The sequence below is a fragment of the Xyrauchen texanus genome, chromosome 33 (genome assembly GCF_025860055.1).
Source record: "Xyrauchen texanus isolate HMW12.3.18 chromosome 33, RBS_HiC_50CHRs, whole genome shotgun sequence".
NCBI classification, from domain to species: domain Eukaryota; kingdom Metazoa; phylum Chordata; class Actinopteri; order Cypriniformes; family Catostomidae; genus Xyrauchen; species Xyrauchen texanus.
Window position 1 is genome coordinate 10,894,655 of NC_068308.1, and position 15,120 is coordinate 10,909,774.

General features: G+C 37.2%; 1 protein-coding gene across 1 annotated transcript in view; it reads right to left on the minus strand.

Moving 5' to 3' along the window:
- Positions 1-1,936: 1,936 nt before the first annotated feature.
- plekhm1 (pleckstrin homology domain containing, family M (with RUN domain) member 1) overlaps positions 1,937-15,120 on the minus strand; it is a 31,044-nt gene continuing 17,860 nt past the window's right edge. The window contains exons 7-12 of the mRNA XM_052102980.1: positions 11,651-12,574; positions 7,848-7,993; positions 7,331-7,524; positions 7,118-7,181; positions 6,082-6,239; positions 1,937-3,345 (exon numbers count right to left, since the gene is read on the minus strand). Coding sequence (XP_051958940.1) covers positions 3,237-3,345; positions 6,082-6,239; positions 7,118-7,181; positions 7,331-7,524; positions 7,848-7,993; positions 11,651-12,574 — 1,595 coding nt within the window. The 3' untranslated portion in view covers positions 1,937-3,236. The remainder of the gene's footprint in view (positions 3,346-6,081; positions 6,240-7,117; positions 7,182-7,330; positions 7,525-7,847; positions 7,994-11,650; positions 12,575-15,120) is intronic.

Genomic DNA, 15,120 nt, shown 5'->3' on the forward strand with positions numbered 1-15,120 from the left:
GTCTCCTGAACAGACATTCAAAAAACATAATTTTTCATTTGAATCTACCAAGGAGGTCTATAATACCTGGAAAAATCTATCTAATAATATTTGCAATTTAAATGTTGCTTGTCAGGGTACACGGTTATGCTGCGTTCCATTCAAGTATGATGTGGGATATAACTACTTAATATCTCCAACCATAAATGCATTCCATTCCTTGATATTCAGAACTGCAATGCTCCCGTTAACTTAGCAGGGGTTTGACTCTCATTAGAGATGTCTCCTAGCTACCCAACTGATAAACTACAGGTGCTACAGGTGTACAATTATCAAGAGATTATAATGTTTTATACACCTGTTTCTGCAGGCGTTTGTTAAACAAGCTTTAGTATAATGTAATGTGGAAACAAACTCATTTATTGATATTATTAATTAGTGAATGTTTATCACTTACATTGTATATTCACTTCCAGTATACATTTTTATCAACATTATGCCACAAACGCTGACGACTGAGATTAATTTATATTGAACCTGGAACATTCCTTTTAAGTATGTGGCAGCACAGGGCAAAATACTGTTTTTAAGGAGGACATTACTAATCCCATTTGTGAGAAAATCTGCATTGGTGCATGTGTGACAAAAAATCAAGGCTGTGGTTGAAAACATTGTGCTAAAACTCACATGACTCACATATGGTGTGTATTTGTGTACATTACATTTTGTATTTGTTCAACAATCCTGTAGAATTTTCAGAATGGATTTCATTTATTTGTGGAATATGCTGCAGGTTTATATTAAAAAAATGTTTTTTCATAAAACAGTGCACTTGTTTGTTTAGCAAGTGTAATGGGAGCCAGCTGGTAGATAGCTGTGCAGTGTGTAAAACCTCTCTCCTGACCTTAAGAGGTGCACTAACAAGGAGGCTAAAGGCTACAACCTCTAAGTTGCGTCAGGAGAGTGAGGTTTTACACACTGCACAGCTATCTACCAGCTGGCTCCCAATACACTCGCCCCTAAACCTCACTCCCATCCGGGTCACGGCACCACTGTAACCGGCCCTGCTCGCCCCGCACCGAACGGGACTAGAACTGGAGTCTCTGGCGTGGGAGGCGGGTGTGCAAACAAGGAGGCTAATCTACCAGTTGGCTCCCGTTACACAAGCGAGACACGACAACCACCCTTCATTTTCTCTGTAATGGCCCTTTGTATTTTCAGATAACTTTCTATTTTTTTTTTTCCCAAAGTCGATTTTTCCTTTGCAAAGCAGATTGTGTTTGTTTGTTTTAGTTTTGTCACAAATTTGGCTCCATTAAACTCCAGCTGTAGATGCAATGTGTAGATGTTCTAGCGTTCAAACACAGCTGGATGAAGTGCAATTCCAAATGTAGGAGTTTCTAAGTTTCAAACCACATTTAACTTGACACATGGACCTAAAAATTCTGTTTAGGAGGCAACGCAACCAAAGTGAGACACTTCAAAAGTGATACATGTGTAAATTGATGCGTTCTTAGAAAGGCCTTATTATAAATAGCACTTTTGTTTAAGCCAGTGAAACATGACAACTATCCATTTTCTCTCAAATGGCCCTTTGTATTTGCAAATCGCTTTGTTTGAGTGGAGTTTTCCTTTGCAAAGCGGATTATGTTTCTTTGCTAAATATTTGTTTTAGTTTTGGCACAAATTTGGCTCCATAAATCTAGCTAATTGCCCCCTGCTTGCTAAAAACAGGTGATATTTCAAGCTTGAATTGCTCCAATGGTAGAAATATTTCCTATTACATTCCTGGGACATGATTAATTGTGATAATTATTATTACATTTTTTTTGTTTGTTTTTAAGGAAAAAAAAAAAAAAAAAGAGCAATTCTGTGTAGATCAAAACATTAGGAAGGTATATAATTTTTAAGCAAAGTAACTACATTTACCAGAGGGCCATTTTACTATTTATATTGCTTGTGATATAGTTTAGTTATAATGTTGTGCAAGACTGTAAAGAGGAAATCCTTAACCACTGCACCTGTCAATCAACTTTGAAACCTTTGCTTAGGTGGCACTGCCCCTAGTGGCAAACCAAAAATCATGACAGATATTAAGACACCCTGACATTCCCTGCAACAGGTGATTTAATGGGGTATTCATTAAACCAGGAAACAAGTTTATAAAAGATTTTATCTTCATCTTTTGTATCACCCACAGAGATGAATGTCAGCAATGAAGTTGCTTTGCTAATAATTCACATCTTTATAATAATTACATTTTTGGCACAACCCATTTTGGTAATGACAAATGCTACAACAAAACTGAAACTTGAAAATAAAGGCACAGCATGTAAAATAAAAGACTGGTTTAAGTATGTCTTCATTTCATACACATTTCATTTTCTCTCTTAAATGCACACCATTTAGAGTATGCCTATTACTGCATACAATGTTTTGTAAACATTTAATACTTTATATAAATCTTGGCATGTGTCATTCAGATGACAAGAGCCATGCAAAAATATTACTATACAAAAACAAGAGTAAAGAGATCCTTGGCATTAAGTTGCCTAATAAGTTTCATAAATACGTTCCTTGTCCTGATCTAATGAATAATGACTAATCAAAAAAGAGAACAGAGAAGAAATAATAAGACTTATGATTCAAAGCACAAACCTGACACTATATACATGAATGTACTGTACGTTTTCCAGGTGAGTTGAGGTGCGTAAATATGTACATGTGTTTGTATAAAAGTGCACTTAAGGTTTCCGATGAGTGTTGTATTAAGCTTCATGTGAAATGCAACACAAAGATGGTCTGAAAATGTCTAAATTACCATTGTTTTGAATTTCTGATTAGTAAAAACTGCTCGATTTAGTCTAATTCACAATTACAAGTTGGATGGTCTAGCCAAATGTGGATTATAAAACAGTAACACTGAATTTCTTAGTTAAAACTTTGAATTTGGAATGCCCAATTTCTCAAAGTCCTCGTGGTGGTGTAGTGGAGGCCATTGTGCGGCAGTCTACACACAACTCACCTTTACGAGCCACATTATAGCGATCATAAGGAGGTTACCTCGTGTGACTCTACCCTCCCTAGCAACCAGGCCAATTTGTGAAGTATTCCAATAATGTGCTACCTGATTCCATTTACTGGCGGTCAAACTCACGCTGGAGTTTGAGTACTGTAAATATGGCAGCTATAGAAACACATAAAATATAAACATTTCAGTGGTTGTTAGTTTCATAAGAAACAGGAACGTTTCTAAGTCAGTCCTTCAAATCTCTCTCCAAGTATTTCTGTATTCTCACGCAGCGTGGACAGACCGGACAATGAGCTTTACAGGAAGCGTGAAACACCGTCTTACACACATGACACCTGTGAGAGAAAAACATAGAAAGAAAAAAAACGCAAAGTCACCCAATCATGCTCAAGACATTTCAAACTCTCCATACTCATCACAACTGAACACTTATTTGCATGGCAACAAATTAATTTCCCATCAGTTTTGGATTCACATGAATCCCCATAGGTCTAGTGAGGAAACTACCGACACAACTATGAACCAAAGGTCTGAAATTGAAAGGGGATGTGGGGTGTTGATATCATAGGATGTCAACAGTTTTGGAGAGTAACTTATTAATAGTAGTGACACTACTAACTTAACATTGTTCAGACAGCTTCAGAGCAAATGACAAAGTTTTCAGAATAAAAGAGCTGACTCCTTTGTCTCGCCAAGTCTCATTTCATACATCCTAAATACACACAATTAAATAATAATTTTCACACTTTTTGAATAATTTGGAAAATTTTTATTTTAACTGGAAATGAAGCCCCAATAAAAATTCTCTTTTATTCAAACATCATTAGTCTCATATATCATTTCACGCATGCTCTTTACTGACACTTCCTCCGATTTGGTTAGCATATTAATTAACTTTTGAAAAACTTTATTAATATATTTATATAAATGAACTGGGGTGCCCTGTCACTCACCGAGAATGCGACTATACTCTGAAAACAAGCCCAAAAAAATTTACCCCGCAACTTTTTATATTTAAGCTACTTTTAAAAGTTGAAATAAATGGATATAAACAGGGGAAAAAAGGATATATATCTATAGCTATATAGATATATACGAGTCAAATTGCAGCACTTTCTAATTTGCGATTAACTACAAAAGAAAATTGTGCGACTGACAGCACTTTTTTAAACTTAAAATTATGAATATAGAAATACAAATTGAAAATGTGTGAAATTATACTTTTAAATACATGCTCTATCATAACAACAAAGTTTAAGGCTGCTCTGATGCAGCACGTTATTGACACAGAGCAGCATCAGAACAGCCTTTGATACTGGAAGCTGAGGTGGGTCAGAGCAGGCATAATTGGTCTGGATTTTACACGGCATTACACAGAATTTTGAGCACGTTTAGAGTATTCTTAACTCAGCTGTGTAGGTACACCTTAATTTGTATAAATAAGAGCACATTTTAGTTTTTTAACTGTATTAAGTGAAAAGTATAAAAAAATGCATCAAATTTAATGCGGTCACCCTAATTTAATTAAGTTATACATAATATTAAATAATGGTTATATATTTGAAGATACTGCAACCTTAAATAGCTAAAATGTACTTTGCACCTTTTGTTAGTAACTTCTTAACCCCACTAGGCTGTTCGGCCATTTACATTTTTGTTTGATTTATCAATCAGAGTGGTTCAAAACTTGGTGACTTTATTTAGATATACAATCAGGAAACATTTTTCAGTAGTCATAAAAAAAAAAAGTGGTTGTCTTGGCTGTTAGCAGTCAAAATTGACCAACCATAGGAAATGAATGGGGAAAGATGCTAACACAGAGCAATTTTAAAATAGTGGTGTTCAGCCATATATGTTTGAACCGGAGTCAGACTTTGAGAATGAACCAGGAAGTTTCCAAATGGTTATTTGATAAATGTATTTATTAGTTGTAGAGTTTTTTCACCAGTTGGATGAGCAACACACACAAATACTGTTACAACGTTGTGCTATAACAAAACAACACACACAAACAAATAAACATGCCCGTTGGAAGTGTCAGTCAACAGTCGTGGGCAGGGCCTGTACAAAGTGACGTCACTTTGTACAGAATCAGCAAACGCCTTGTTCTGAGGCACTGCTTATGATTAAAGAGGATTAAAAAAAAGGACTGGGTGGATTTTTATCATTATAAGGTGGTTGTGTACACACTGCCAACACACATTTATGTTCAAACACCATGTAAAAGTGAATTTTGCATAATAGATCCCCTTTAAGGTTTGTGTTAAAACCCCCACCCCAACACAAACACACAGAGAAATTAATGCCCACACACACTTAAGGTTTGTGTTAAACCCCCCAGAGAAATTAATGGGTGACACACACACACACTAGATCAAAGAACAAAAATGACTAAGTCAGGTGCCTTCCAGACAAAACACAGCACTTTCTTGTTATGGAAACAAATACATTTTCCCACAGCTCTGAGTTATAAATGTGGCCTCTTGGGCATTGCTCACAGTTCATTCTGTAGCAGCACCATGGTGAAACACTATAATGTTCATGAGACCCTGGAACAACTGCTTGACTCCAGTGATGAAGAACAAGGGGTTGCTGAGGTGGCTGCATAGAACAACTACTGGGTACCACTGTCACAATATGATTTTCAAATCATGTTATTTTTATTTTTCTCACCAGATGGAAGCAATCTGCCCCATACATGACACATTCTCATATTTTCTTTATATTTAAACTCATAGAATTTTAGATTTTTACTATAGTGAAGTTGCTTATTTACAAATGAAAAAATGTATATGTAAATTCAATATAAATAACCTAAAATCCCAAAAGAAGTGCATCATTTTATTATTACTACTTCAGCGAGTTAGGTGTTAGAACATTTAATAAAAAAAGGGGTACACCTTTATTGTATCTGGTCAAAAATGACCGCTAACTGCCAAGGTGTTGACCATTTTTGAACAGCTTAGGAGGGTTAAAAAGAGAAGCTTTAAATTATGACTAGCATGCGGAACAGTTTCAAAGTATCTTCCCCAACACTGGATGTCTATTAAATTTGTAGCATTTCACAGTACCTGGAAGTGCTCTCAAGCTGAAAAGGGAAGATGATGTTGCCTGTATTGCAGATCTGACAAATAAAACCCCTCTGGGTGCAAAGGTCACAGTTGTACACGTGTTCTGAGCCAAACTGAATCAGAGACTGCAGGTAAGATTCATAGTGCCCATCTGCTATCTGTGTGTCACATAGAGAATAAGGAACACAGAGATTACTGGACGTGTACAGTAGTTGTTCAGTATTATAATAATAAGTGGTTCCCAACCCTGTTCCTTGAGGTGCCCCAACACTGCATATTTTGTATATCTCCCTTATCAGACACACCCAATTCAGGTGTTAGATTCTCCACTAATGAGCTAATGAGTTTAATCAGGTGTGTTTGATTAGGGAGATTTCCAAAATGTGTAGTGTTGGGGGCCTCCAGGAACAGGGTTGAGAACCACTGAACTATACTTTTACATTTTCTGAAGAAAATGTGAGTGGGGTTTATCCATGCCAAATTCACTGCTATGATGCTATGGTGTTGGGTGTGGTTACCAGGGTGTTTCTATGTGGATGCTAAAGTGTTCTGAGTGTTTTTTTTAGTGCAAATGCTAGTGTGTTCAGGGTAGTTGCTACAAAGCTGATAGGTGGTTGCTTAAATGGTCAAAGTGTAAAAGATTTACTAGATATGAATCAGGACATTCCTTCAATTTTCCACATTTCTATTATTCACCAGGTTAAAATCATCAGTCTGACTGCTTAGAAAAGTAAAAGCACACCTCTCCTCAATAAACCACTCGATTTGAGGTATCATTCATGCCCATAGAACAAACGGTGCAGGACAAGTAATATACTGGATTTTTCACAAACCAATAAATTTGCAATGGATAAAATTATGTCCTCCCTACATGTCTCGTTGAATAGCCGGTTTCACTCAGAAATACATCAGAATAAGGAAGTTAAATGTGTTGCAAATGATGTTACAAATTGACTTTAATAAGTTTGAGCAAAAGTAAAGGATGTTTGCCTTGGCAATCACCACTTATTATAAGAACAAAATGAGCAGAAGATACCTGTTGCAAGTCCAAAATGCTGTATACATCTCTATTCTCCATTAAGTAACTCCTCTGTTGAAGTCTGCAGGGGAGGTGGGGTAAGGATTCTTATTACTTATACAGTATGTTGCAAACATCTATTAAAGTTGAAAACTTGATAACAAAACACATGCATTCAAGATCACACACACACACACACACACACATACATACATACATACATACACACACCTCGCCTGGACTTTCTTGCTGATCCCACTGCGGCACATTAGGAGGTAGTTGCCAAGGAAACAGAGTCTCTGTCTCAGGCTCCGTACTGTAGACATGATGTCAGTATGATCGAACAGGTCAGGATTTAAAGCGTCAAGGTTCAGGAGAGGCTCGTGCTCTATTTCAGCCAGCAACTTCAGGGCTTGTCTTGAGATCTGAACATATAGACACATACACAGTTGAAGAACAAAAATAACGTAACAGATTCACAACTTGATCAGCATTTCTCCAAAGCTGGAGAAAGTCTCAAATCCACACAAACATAAAACATAAACCAAACTATGAAATACTTTCTTTTTTAATAATGTCATGGAAAAATCTCTACTATTTAAATAAAATGTAAGATGCGATTTTCATCTCGTTGAATTTTCTTTTATACTCACATTACAGAAGTACAATGTGTTGTGAACATTGATTTGTGCTGACTTCAAAAGCAAAATGTCTATAAATTAAATCAAAACATGTAATAAGTGTTCACCTCACGTGATGTTAGGTCCCAGTTGTGCACCATGCGAGAGGGGATGATGCTAGTGTCTCCTTGGTGACAGGTCTCACAGTAGTACTGACCTGAGAACTCACAGAGTCGAGCTTTTCCCAAAGACAAACCGATCTGCCGAGAGCAACCTGGGGACACATTTACAGAGTGTCAGAAAGCACAAGCGCGAAAAACAAAACCTCAATAACATACAAATTAAAGATGCAAAGGACTGAAACATGTGGTCTATGGCCACACATGGCTAAATGACAAATAATAATGTCCCAGATGATGAAAAGAAAACTTGTTTTTCCAATCTAGATTAAAATCCAGACCCACTTTATATTAGGAGTCTTTTTCTACCATGTACTTCAGCATTTGATACTATGTACTGTTCTTGCATTGTACTTACATTTATAGTACCTGCATTAAATTACATCTGCAAATACACTAACTTTCCCCAAAACCTAAACCTACCCCAACCCTAAACCAACCCGTGCTTCAACCTCCGTAGTACCAAATGTGAATCTTGTGAGGATTTTACAGAACAACTTGTAGTGACACAATAAATACATTGTATTGTATGTATTTTAATTAAAGTCTTTCTAGCAAGTCAGTCCAATGGCGGCTATTTTTGGAACACTCTTGGGCAGCTATTTTTCTATGTAAACATTGGCATACAATAGCAGCTCCTATCTACTTGAATGGGGGAAAAATCTAAATCTCTAAAACAGTTGGTCAAGAATACGATCAAAGAACATATTTCAAATCAGCAGAAAAATTGGACAAAAGTGGTATCATGAATTGTGCTTCTTCACCTTAGATTATGCTAACGAACGCAATTTCCCAGCTTGTATGCAAATGCACATTCTCGGGTTGATTGACAGGTGATGTCTGTATCTAAAAGGCGATTAACTCTTTTACCTGTAAGGCGGGCCATCCTTTCTACATCCGTTGACCGTTCAAATTTCTCCCATTCATTTTAATAGAAGTGGCCCATCTCTGCTAAATAATCTCTTTTTTTAAAGTTAGTACATAGTAGTTAAAGAAAACAATTTTACTGGAAAGTGGGAACTAAAAGCTGCTTCTTCTTTTAAGACTTGACAGTACATGCCCACTGTTATGAATGTCTCTCTGCTCTTGACTGACCTACCCTCTCTCTTTGCCATCTCACTGCTCACCAATACCGGGCGGCACACGGAAGTGATTAAAGGTTTATTTGGGCGTTGATGTGTTGTTGTGGAGGTGGTCAGAAGCAAATGTCTACCACAGTGTGAGATCACAATGTGGAGGAAGTAGTGTACGAGTTGTTTTGGCAGCTTGGTTTCAACAAATGCACTTTTTGAGTGAGGATGAAGTTTTGAGTTCTGAAACTTACAGTATGTTTTTATAGTAGAATGAGCTCCTATACACCAACAGATCAAGGAAAATTTGATTCCTCATGTCATGACACCTTTAAATGCACATGAAATAATGATTTGTGTTGAAATAACGAGTCTTAAGAAAAAGCTGAATTCATCCGGAGAGGTGTTCATATTGCGAAAATGTAATTTTTAAGAAATCAGACAACTGGATGGCACCACTGAGCAATTGGAATCAACTATTCTAGAGAACGGTGCAATAAAATGCATTAAAATATTTTCACAAGGACAGAACGATTACTGTAATCAAAATAAAATCGGAATTGCCACACGACCTAGTACGATTATCAAACCATAAGGGCTGCTATTTCATTAATAAATAGTCTACACTCGCTACGTTTACTGTACAGAAAGTACTTTAATGTATGTGTGCAGCTCTGTTCTCTTTTGTGTGATCCATTGCTGGAGTGTGTGATGGGAAACAAATGTAAATGCTCGTGCAGCATTTAGGCAAATGTAAACAAATGTCCTGGTTCCCACTGCCAGAGAAGAGAGATTGCGTTTGTTATTGACTAAACTTCGGAGTTTATTTGTTCTGTCATGCAAATTTGTGAATAAATCAGCTTGTCCGCAACCCTCATCTTGTTTTTGTGTCATGTTGTTATTAAACAAAAATACATTTCTTCTTATTGGGTTCCACAAAAAAAAAAAAAAAAAACAACACAGGTGGAATATGAATCCGATCTTGTATGAATGTTTTTTCCCTCCATGTTTCACTTTTTTTTTTTTTTATTTAATTTTTACCTAACTTTAACCATTATTTTCAAAGAAGTCTCATAAAAACCTGAACTAATCTTGACATTAAAAGATTAAAAAAATGTTTTATCCTGCATGCTGACTTCCACACTGACTTTGATTTGATGAATACAATTAGGGATGGGCAATATACCGGTGGAAATGAATCAACTGCAATACATTTTTAATTATTGTTTCTAGGGCTGGGCGATATGGCCAACAAAAGATCACAATATTTATTCATTTTTTTTCATATCGTTTGATATCAATAGTTATAACCAATATACATTTCATACCATTAATGGGGGCGGAACTGCATTCCAAATACTTGTTAGACCTCAAGAATGAATTAAACATAACTTTGTTTACAAGTAAACTCCAGAGTTTAAAGTACACTTAATTTAGGACGTAATCCTACATAAGGTGTGTGACCTCTTTTCGATTAAATTTGGCAAAGTTCATCATCTTCAACTGATGTTTGACTCCTCTGAAAGACTTTGTGATGCGCCACACTCCAGCTCAGTAGGTGGCAGTACTGCACCATAAGACAGATTGCCAAGACCAATAAACAATCACAAGAAGAAACATTTTTTTCTGTGACAGCGCTATGGATCATAAATAAAAACAAAAAATTTAAAAAAAGTTTAACTAGTTGTTTTGTTCAGTTGATAGCTGTATTTCATTGCCAGTATTTTCTTTTTCGGTATACAGTGATATAATATAAACTTGATAGCTACCGGCCACTGAGCCTCACTGAAAAATAGGAATATGGTTTCTTTGAAAGCAGGGCTGCCTGCTAATACTTCAGTTAGCTAGTTCGATGTATAACTTTGCTGAACTGCTTGTGTTTTTAGCAATACATACCTGATCCAATCGTCTAGATGTAGAACACGGGCTAAACATCGAAAATTACTTAAACGTTTATCATTGATATCAGATTTTTTCCCATGATAAATATCGATATAATTTTATCGCCCAGCCCTAATTGTTTCTATCGCGGTGAAATGTGAAATGCTGCCACATGAAAGGGAATGCTTGTTCTAAAAAGAGATTGTGCTACAAATAGTAATATTATAATCATTACTTTTATTATTGTTATTACTTGCAAAATAAATACTGTGAATAAACATTTGTGTTATTTTTGCATTAAAAGATGGCTTTTTTAAGCCAGAGGGGAATTGACTCCCCCAGCTGAACCTGGTTTCTCCCAGGGTTTTTGGCTTCCTTGACACAGTCACCTTTGGCTTGCTCTCTAGGGGCCCAAAGACAATTCATTTTAAGGCAGGATTTTCAATGACATTTCAATTAAACTGCTCATTGAGGACTTTGAGGCATTACAGCATAATATTTTGTAAAGCTGCTTTGAAACAATGTGTACTGTGAAAAGCGCTAAACAAATAAAACTTTTTCTCACGGTCTTGGATAAGAGCGCACTTGATCTTAGACACACTTATTCAAGAGTGTGAATACATGTACAGATGGTTAAAATGAACATGTATTTTTTATGCCACCTATATGGTTCTTTCTGGTTTGGGTTTTTAATCTGTAAAAATAACGGAGTATTTTTGAATTATCCTTCAATGTTTTAAAATTTTGTAATTAACAAAAATGTTTCCAGGTAATGAAACATTTGCTTCCAAATTTTTGTACCTGCACATTTGTAATTTTGTGCGTCTAGTCCTCTCTCTTTGGGGACAATGGACAAGTGAGACAGCAGCACCCCATCTCCCTTCAGTCTGTGCTGGACCAGCCTGTGAACGCTCCCCTCTTGCCCACCACTGGTCGATGAGGCGCCCTCAACTGTCCCATCATCCTCCGTCTCCAGATACGAGTCGAGTGCTCCTCTGATGAGGCTCCTCCATCCACGCGCTTCCTCGCCACTCTCTGCTCTCAAAGTCAGGGTCTCCTGTGCAGTCAGAACCTTGAAGAATGCAGGGCTACCTAGAGAAACATCTGGAACAACATCCCTGATTGTCCCTATGGGGTGAGAGAATAGAGGCATCTTGGAGTCCTCTTGGACCCAGTAAGCCCTGAGAGTTTCCAGGGAGAGTGAGAGCACCAGAGACCTCCATCCGTTCTCGTCCATTTTCTGATAGACCACCGTCTCCTTGATAGCATCTGGTTCTGGGTCTGTATGACGGGTCCAGTCTAAATTAGGAGAATTAGGCAGTTTTGTGATGGTGTGCTCGGGGCTTGAGGGTGGCGATAGGACTTCTCGGTCATTGGGCATTTGTAGCACCTCCAACTGCTTGTCCTTCAGCATGGGTCGTAGTTTGCAGACAGCCTCCATGATGCGGTCAACCCAGTCTTCAGCCTCCCCTCGAGACGGCGCTCGCAGGTAGAGTGTCTTGCCTGGGAAGCAGAGCTGGAAACGTCCCTCAGTACCAGAGGACAGGTGGACATCCTCGCAGCGCAGCAGGGACAGGTTTTCGTAGCAGGTGCGCTCCTCTGCATTGATGTAAAGCCGCAACTCAAAGGGAGAGAGCTCACAGTAGTAATCCCACCACATGCCCACCGCACTGCGGCGCTCCAGCTGACCCAGCTTCAGCAGACCTCTGAATGGGTTTAGCAGACCTAAAAGAAAGAGACAAAGTTACAATCTCACTGCTATCAACAATATAAAATAATTAAATTCTGATTTAACTGACGAGTTGTGTACACAGCCGCTGTAAAGTCCTGATAAATGTTCTAATTTATTAAATTCTATTTTAATGCACCAAAATGTAACATTTCTTGGAAACTGCATTTACAGTCAGTTGGGCTAATGAATACTTGGCAAAAGAATAGCTTATTCTGATTATTATTGCAAAAGCATTGATCTATTTATTGACGTACATATATAACATTGGTGTCTTTTATCATATCTCTGTTGTAGGACTGGGTGGTTTTTCAGATTTGTCTGATTCATTCGAATTTGCATTTTGATATGATTTAAAACAAAAATTAAACATATTGCAAACGCAATAGTTAGATACGTTGTAAATCCACCAACGGCTGAATATGGAAGAGAAAACAATTCATAGCGCTTATCTTAAAGGCCTGTTTAACCTATAATAAAGCATTAGTTACCTTACAGTTATTCTGCTTAATTTCAAATCATGGAAAGGCTATATATAAGGGAGAATCAAACATCTTTGCCATGATGATTCAGATAGATCCCTAATTATTGCTTTGTTCTTAGACATGTTTTAAGTGTACTGCATCAATAGCCAACATTTGGCAAGTGATCATTTTGATAATCATTACAATTCAACTAGCAAAGTTTAATTATTTCATATTTCTGTGTTGTGCAGCGTCAACCGCTAGAGGGCGCATCTCTCTCTGCAGGGGTTTATGAATATACACACAAATTGTTTGATATACAATGAGTACTTTTTAGATAAACTTGATAATTTCTAGATATTAATTTCTAGATACTGTTTTAGATAGACTTGGTTTAGACAAAATGAATACCTACACTGTCTAAGATTTTGGTCTCGTGGCTTGATGTCCGAGGCTTTTGTCCCTGGCTGGAAAGTTTATAGCCCTGGATTGCACTGGCCCCATAGTGGAAAATTGACTATTGTATTTAATTTTTTCACCAGCTTAGTAATCAGTATTGGCAAAATCCTTTATCGGTTTACCTCTAGTTATTAGTCATCAATGTAATTGCTGTTTCACTTGTTCTCTAAATAAAATGTCCTTGAACACTCTTGCATATCATGTGAACGTTACTGGGTTTCCCTTTTTATATGGTCATGGCAGGAGTTGGAAATATTGGATAATAATAATAATAACAATTCCTTACAGTTAAATAGTACTTTTCTAGGCACTCAAAGCGCTTTACATAGTATAGGGGGAATCTCCTCAACCACCACCAGTGTGCAGCATCCATCTGGATGATGCAACTGCAGCCATAGTGCTCCAGTACACTTACCATACACCAGCTATTGGTGGAGAGGAGAGAGTAGAGTGATACAGCCAATTATTGGATGGGGATAATGAGAAGGGTCAATGGGGGGGATTTGGCTATGACACCGGGGTTACACTTCTACTCCAGTATGGCCCAATATATTTAAAACCTGGGATCAAACCTCCAAATTAAAGCCCAGAGCACGATCCAACACTTAAAAATGTGTGACAATTTGAAAGTTCATTATACCTTTCAAAACTAATTTTAGCACTATCTGAAACCAAGCAAAGATAAGTTAATGCATCACAGTCAGCCCATGAAGGAAATTTTTCTGCATGGCTTAAACAGCAAGAAGGAAGTATTCAACAACACAGGAAATGTATGCACCCTTATCACATCATGGCATACAGTTCAAAAATAGACTACCCAAATAAATTTCTTTTTTTTTTTTCACTGCCATGTAGCTATGGTCTCTGTGAGTAAAAAAAAAAAAACAGTCTAGCAGAAGTAACTACTATTTAGCAGCTTGAAGTATTTTAAAAGGTGATGCCAGTTTTAATTACACTATCATGGAAAAATTAAGACACGCTATTACAAGTGCACCTTGCTTAATGCTACTCAAATGATACATTAAATAAATAGCTTTTTGTCTTGTTTTTTCAGTAAAAATATGTAAACTTCCTTAAAACTACACAATTTTACTTAAGCAAAATGACAAGATATTTAGTCATTTTCAGAGAAATCTAACAACATTTACTGAGGTTTATGGCTAAAAATAACTTCTTATCCCATTGGCCCTTTTTTCTTGTTTTAAACTCCTGAGACCAGAGCGTGACTGCTGTGTGCATTTTCCATTCCCTTTTTTGATTTGTAACTGGTAGTCCCTAAGAAATATGCACAAAAAAGAAAATTATAAAAAGGTTATCCTAAAAATGTATGTCCTTATATGTGGACAGTGGGACCAAAGGCGGGTGCACACTGTACGATTTTGGCCACGATTCTGCCGTCTGAGACAAATTATGGGAATCCTAAAGGATTTCTCTCATCTCGAGACAAACTCGGCAATCTTACAACGTTCAGTGTGACATGTTTACAGACGGCCGATTAATAGCCTTTGCGTTGATCTTCAGCCTCCGACAAAGTTCTGGGAGTGCAGAAATTAAGCATTGCAGTCGTAGAGTGTGACTTCTATTACGACGGCCAGAAGAGAAAGTCCGCACTTCTCTCG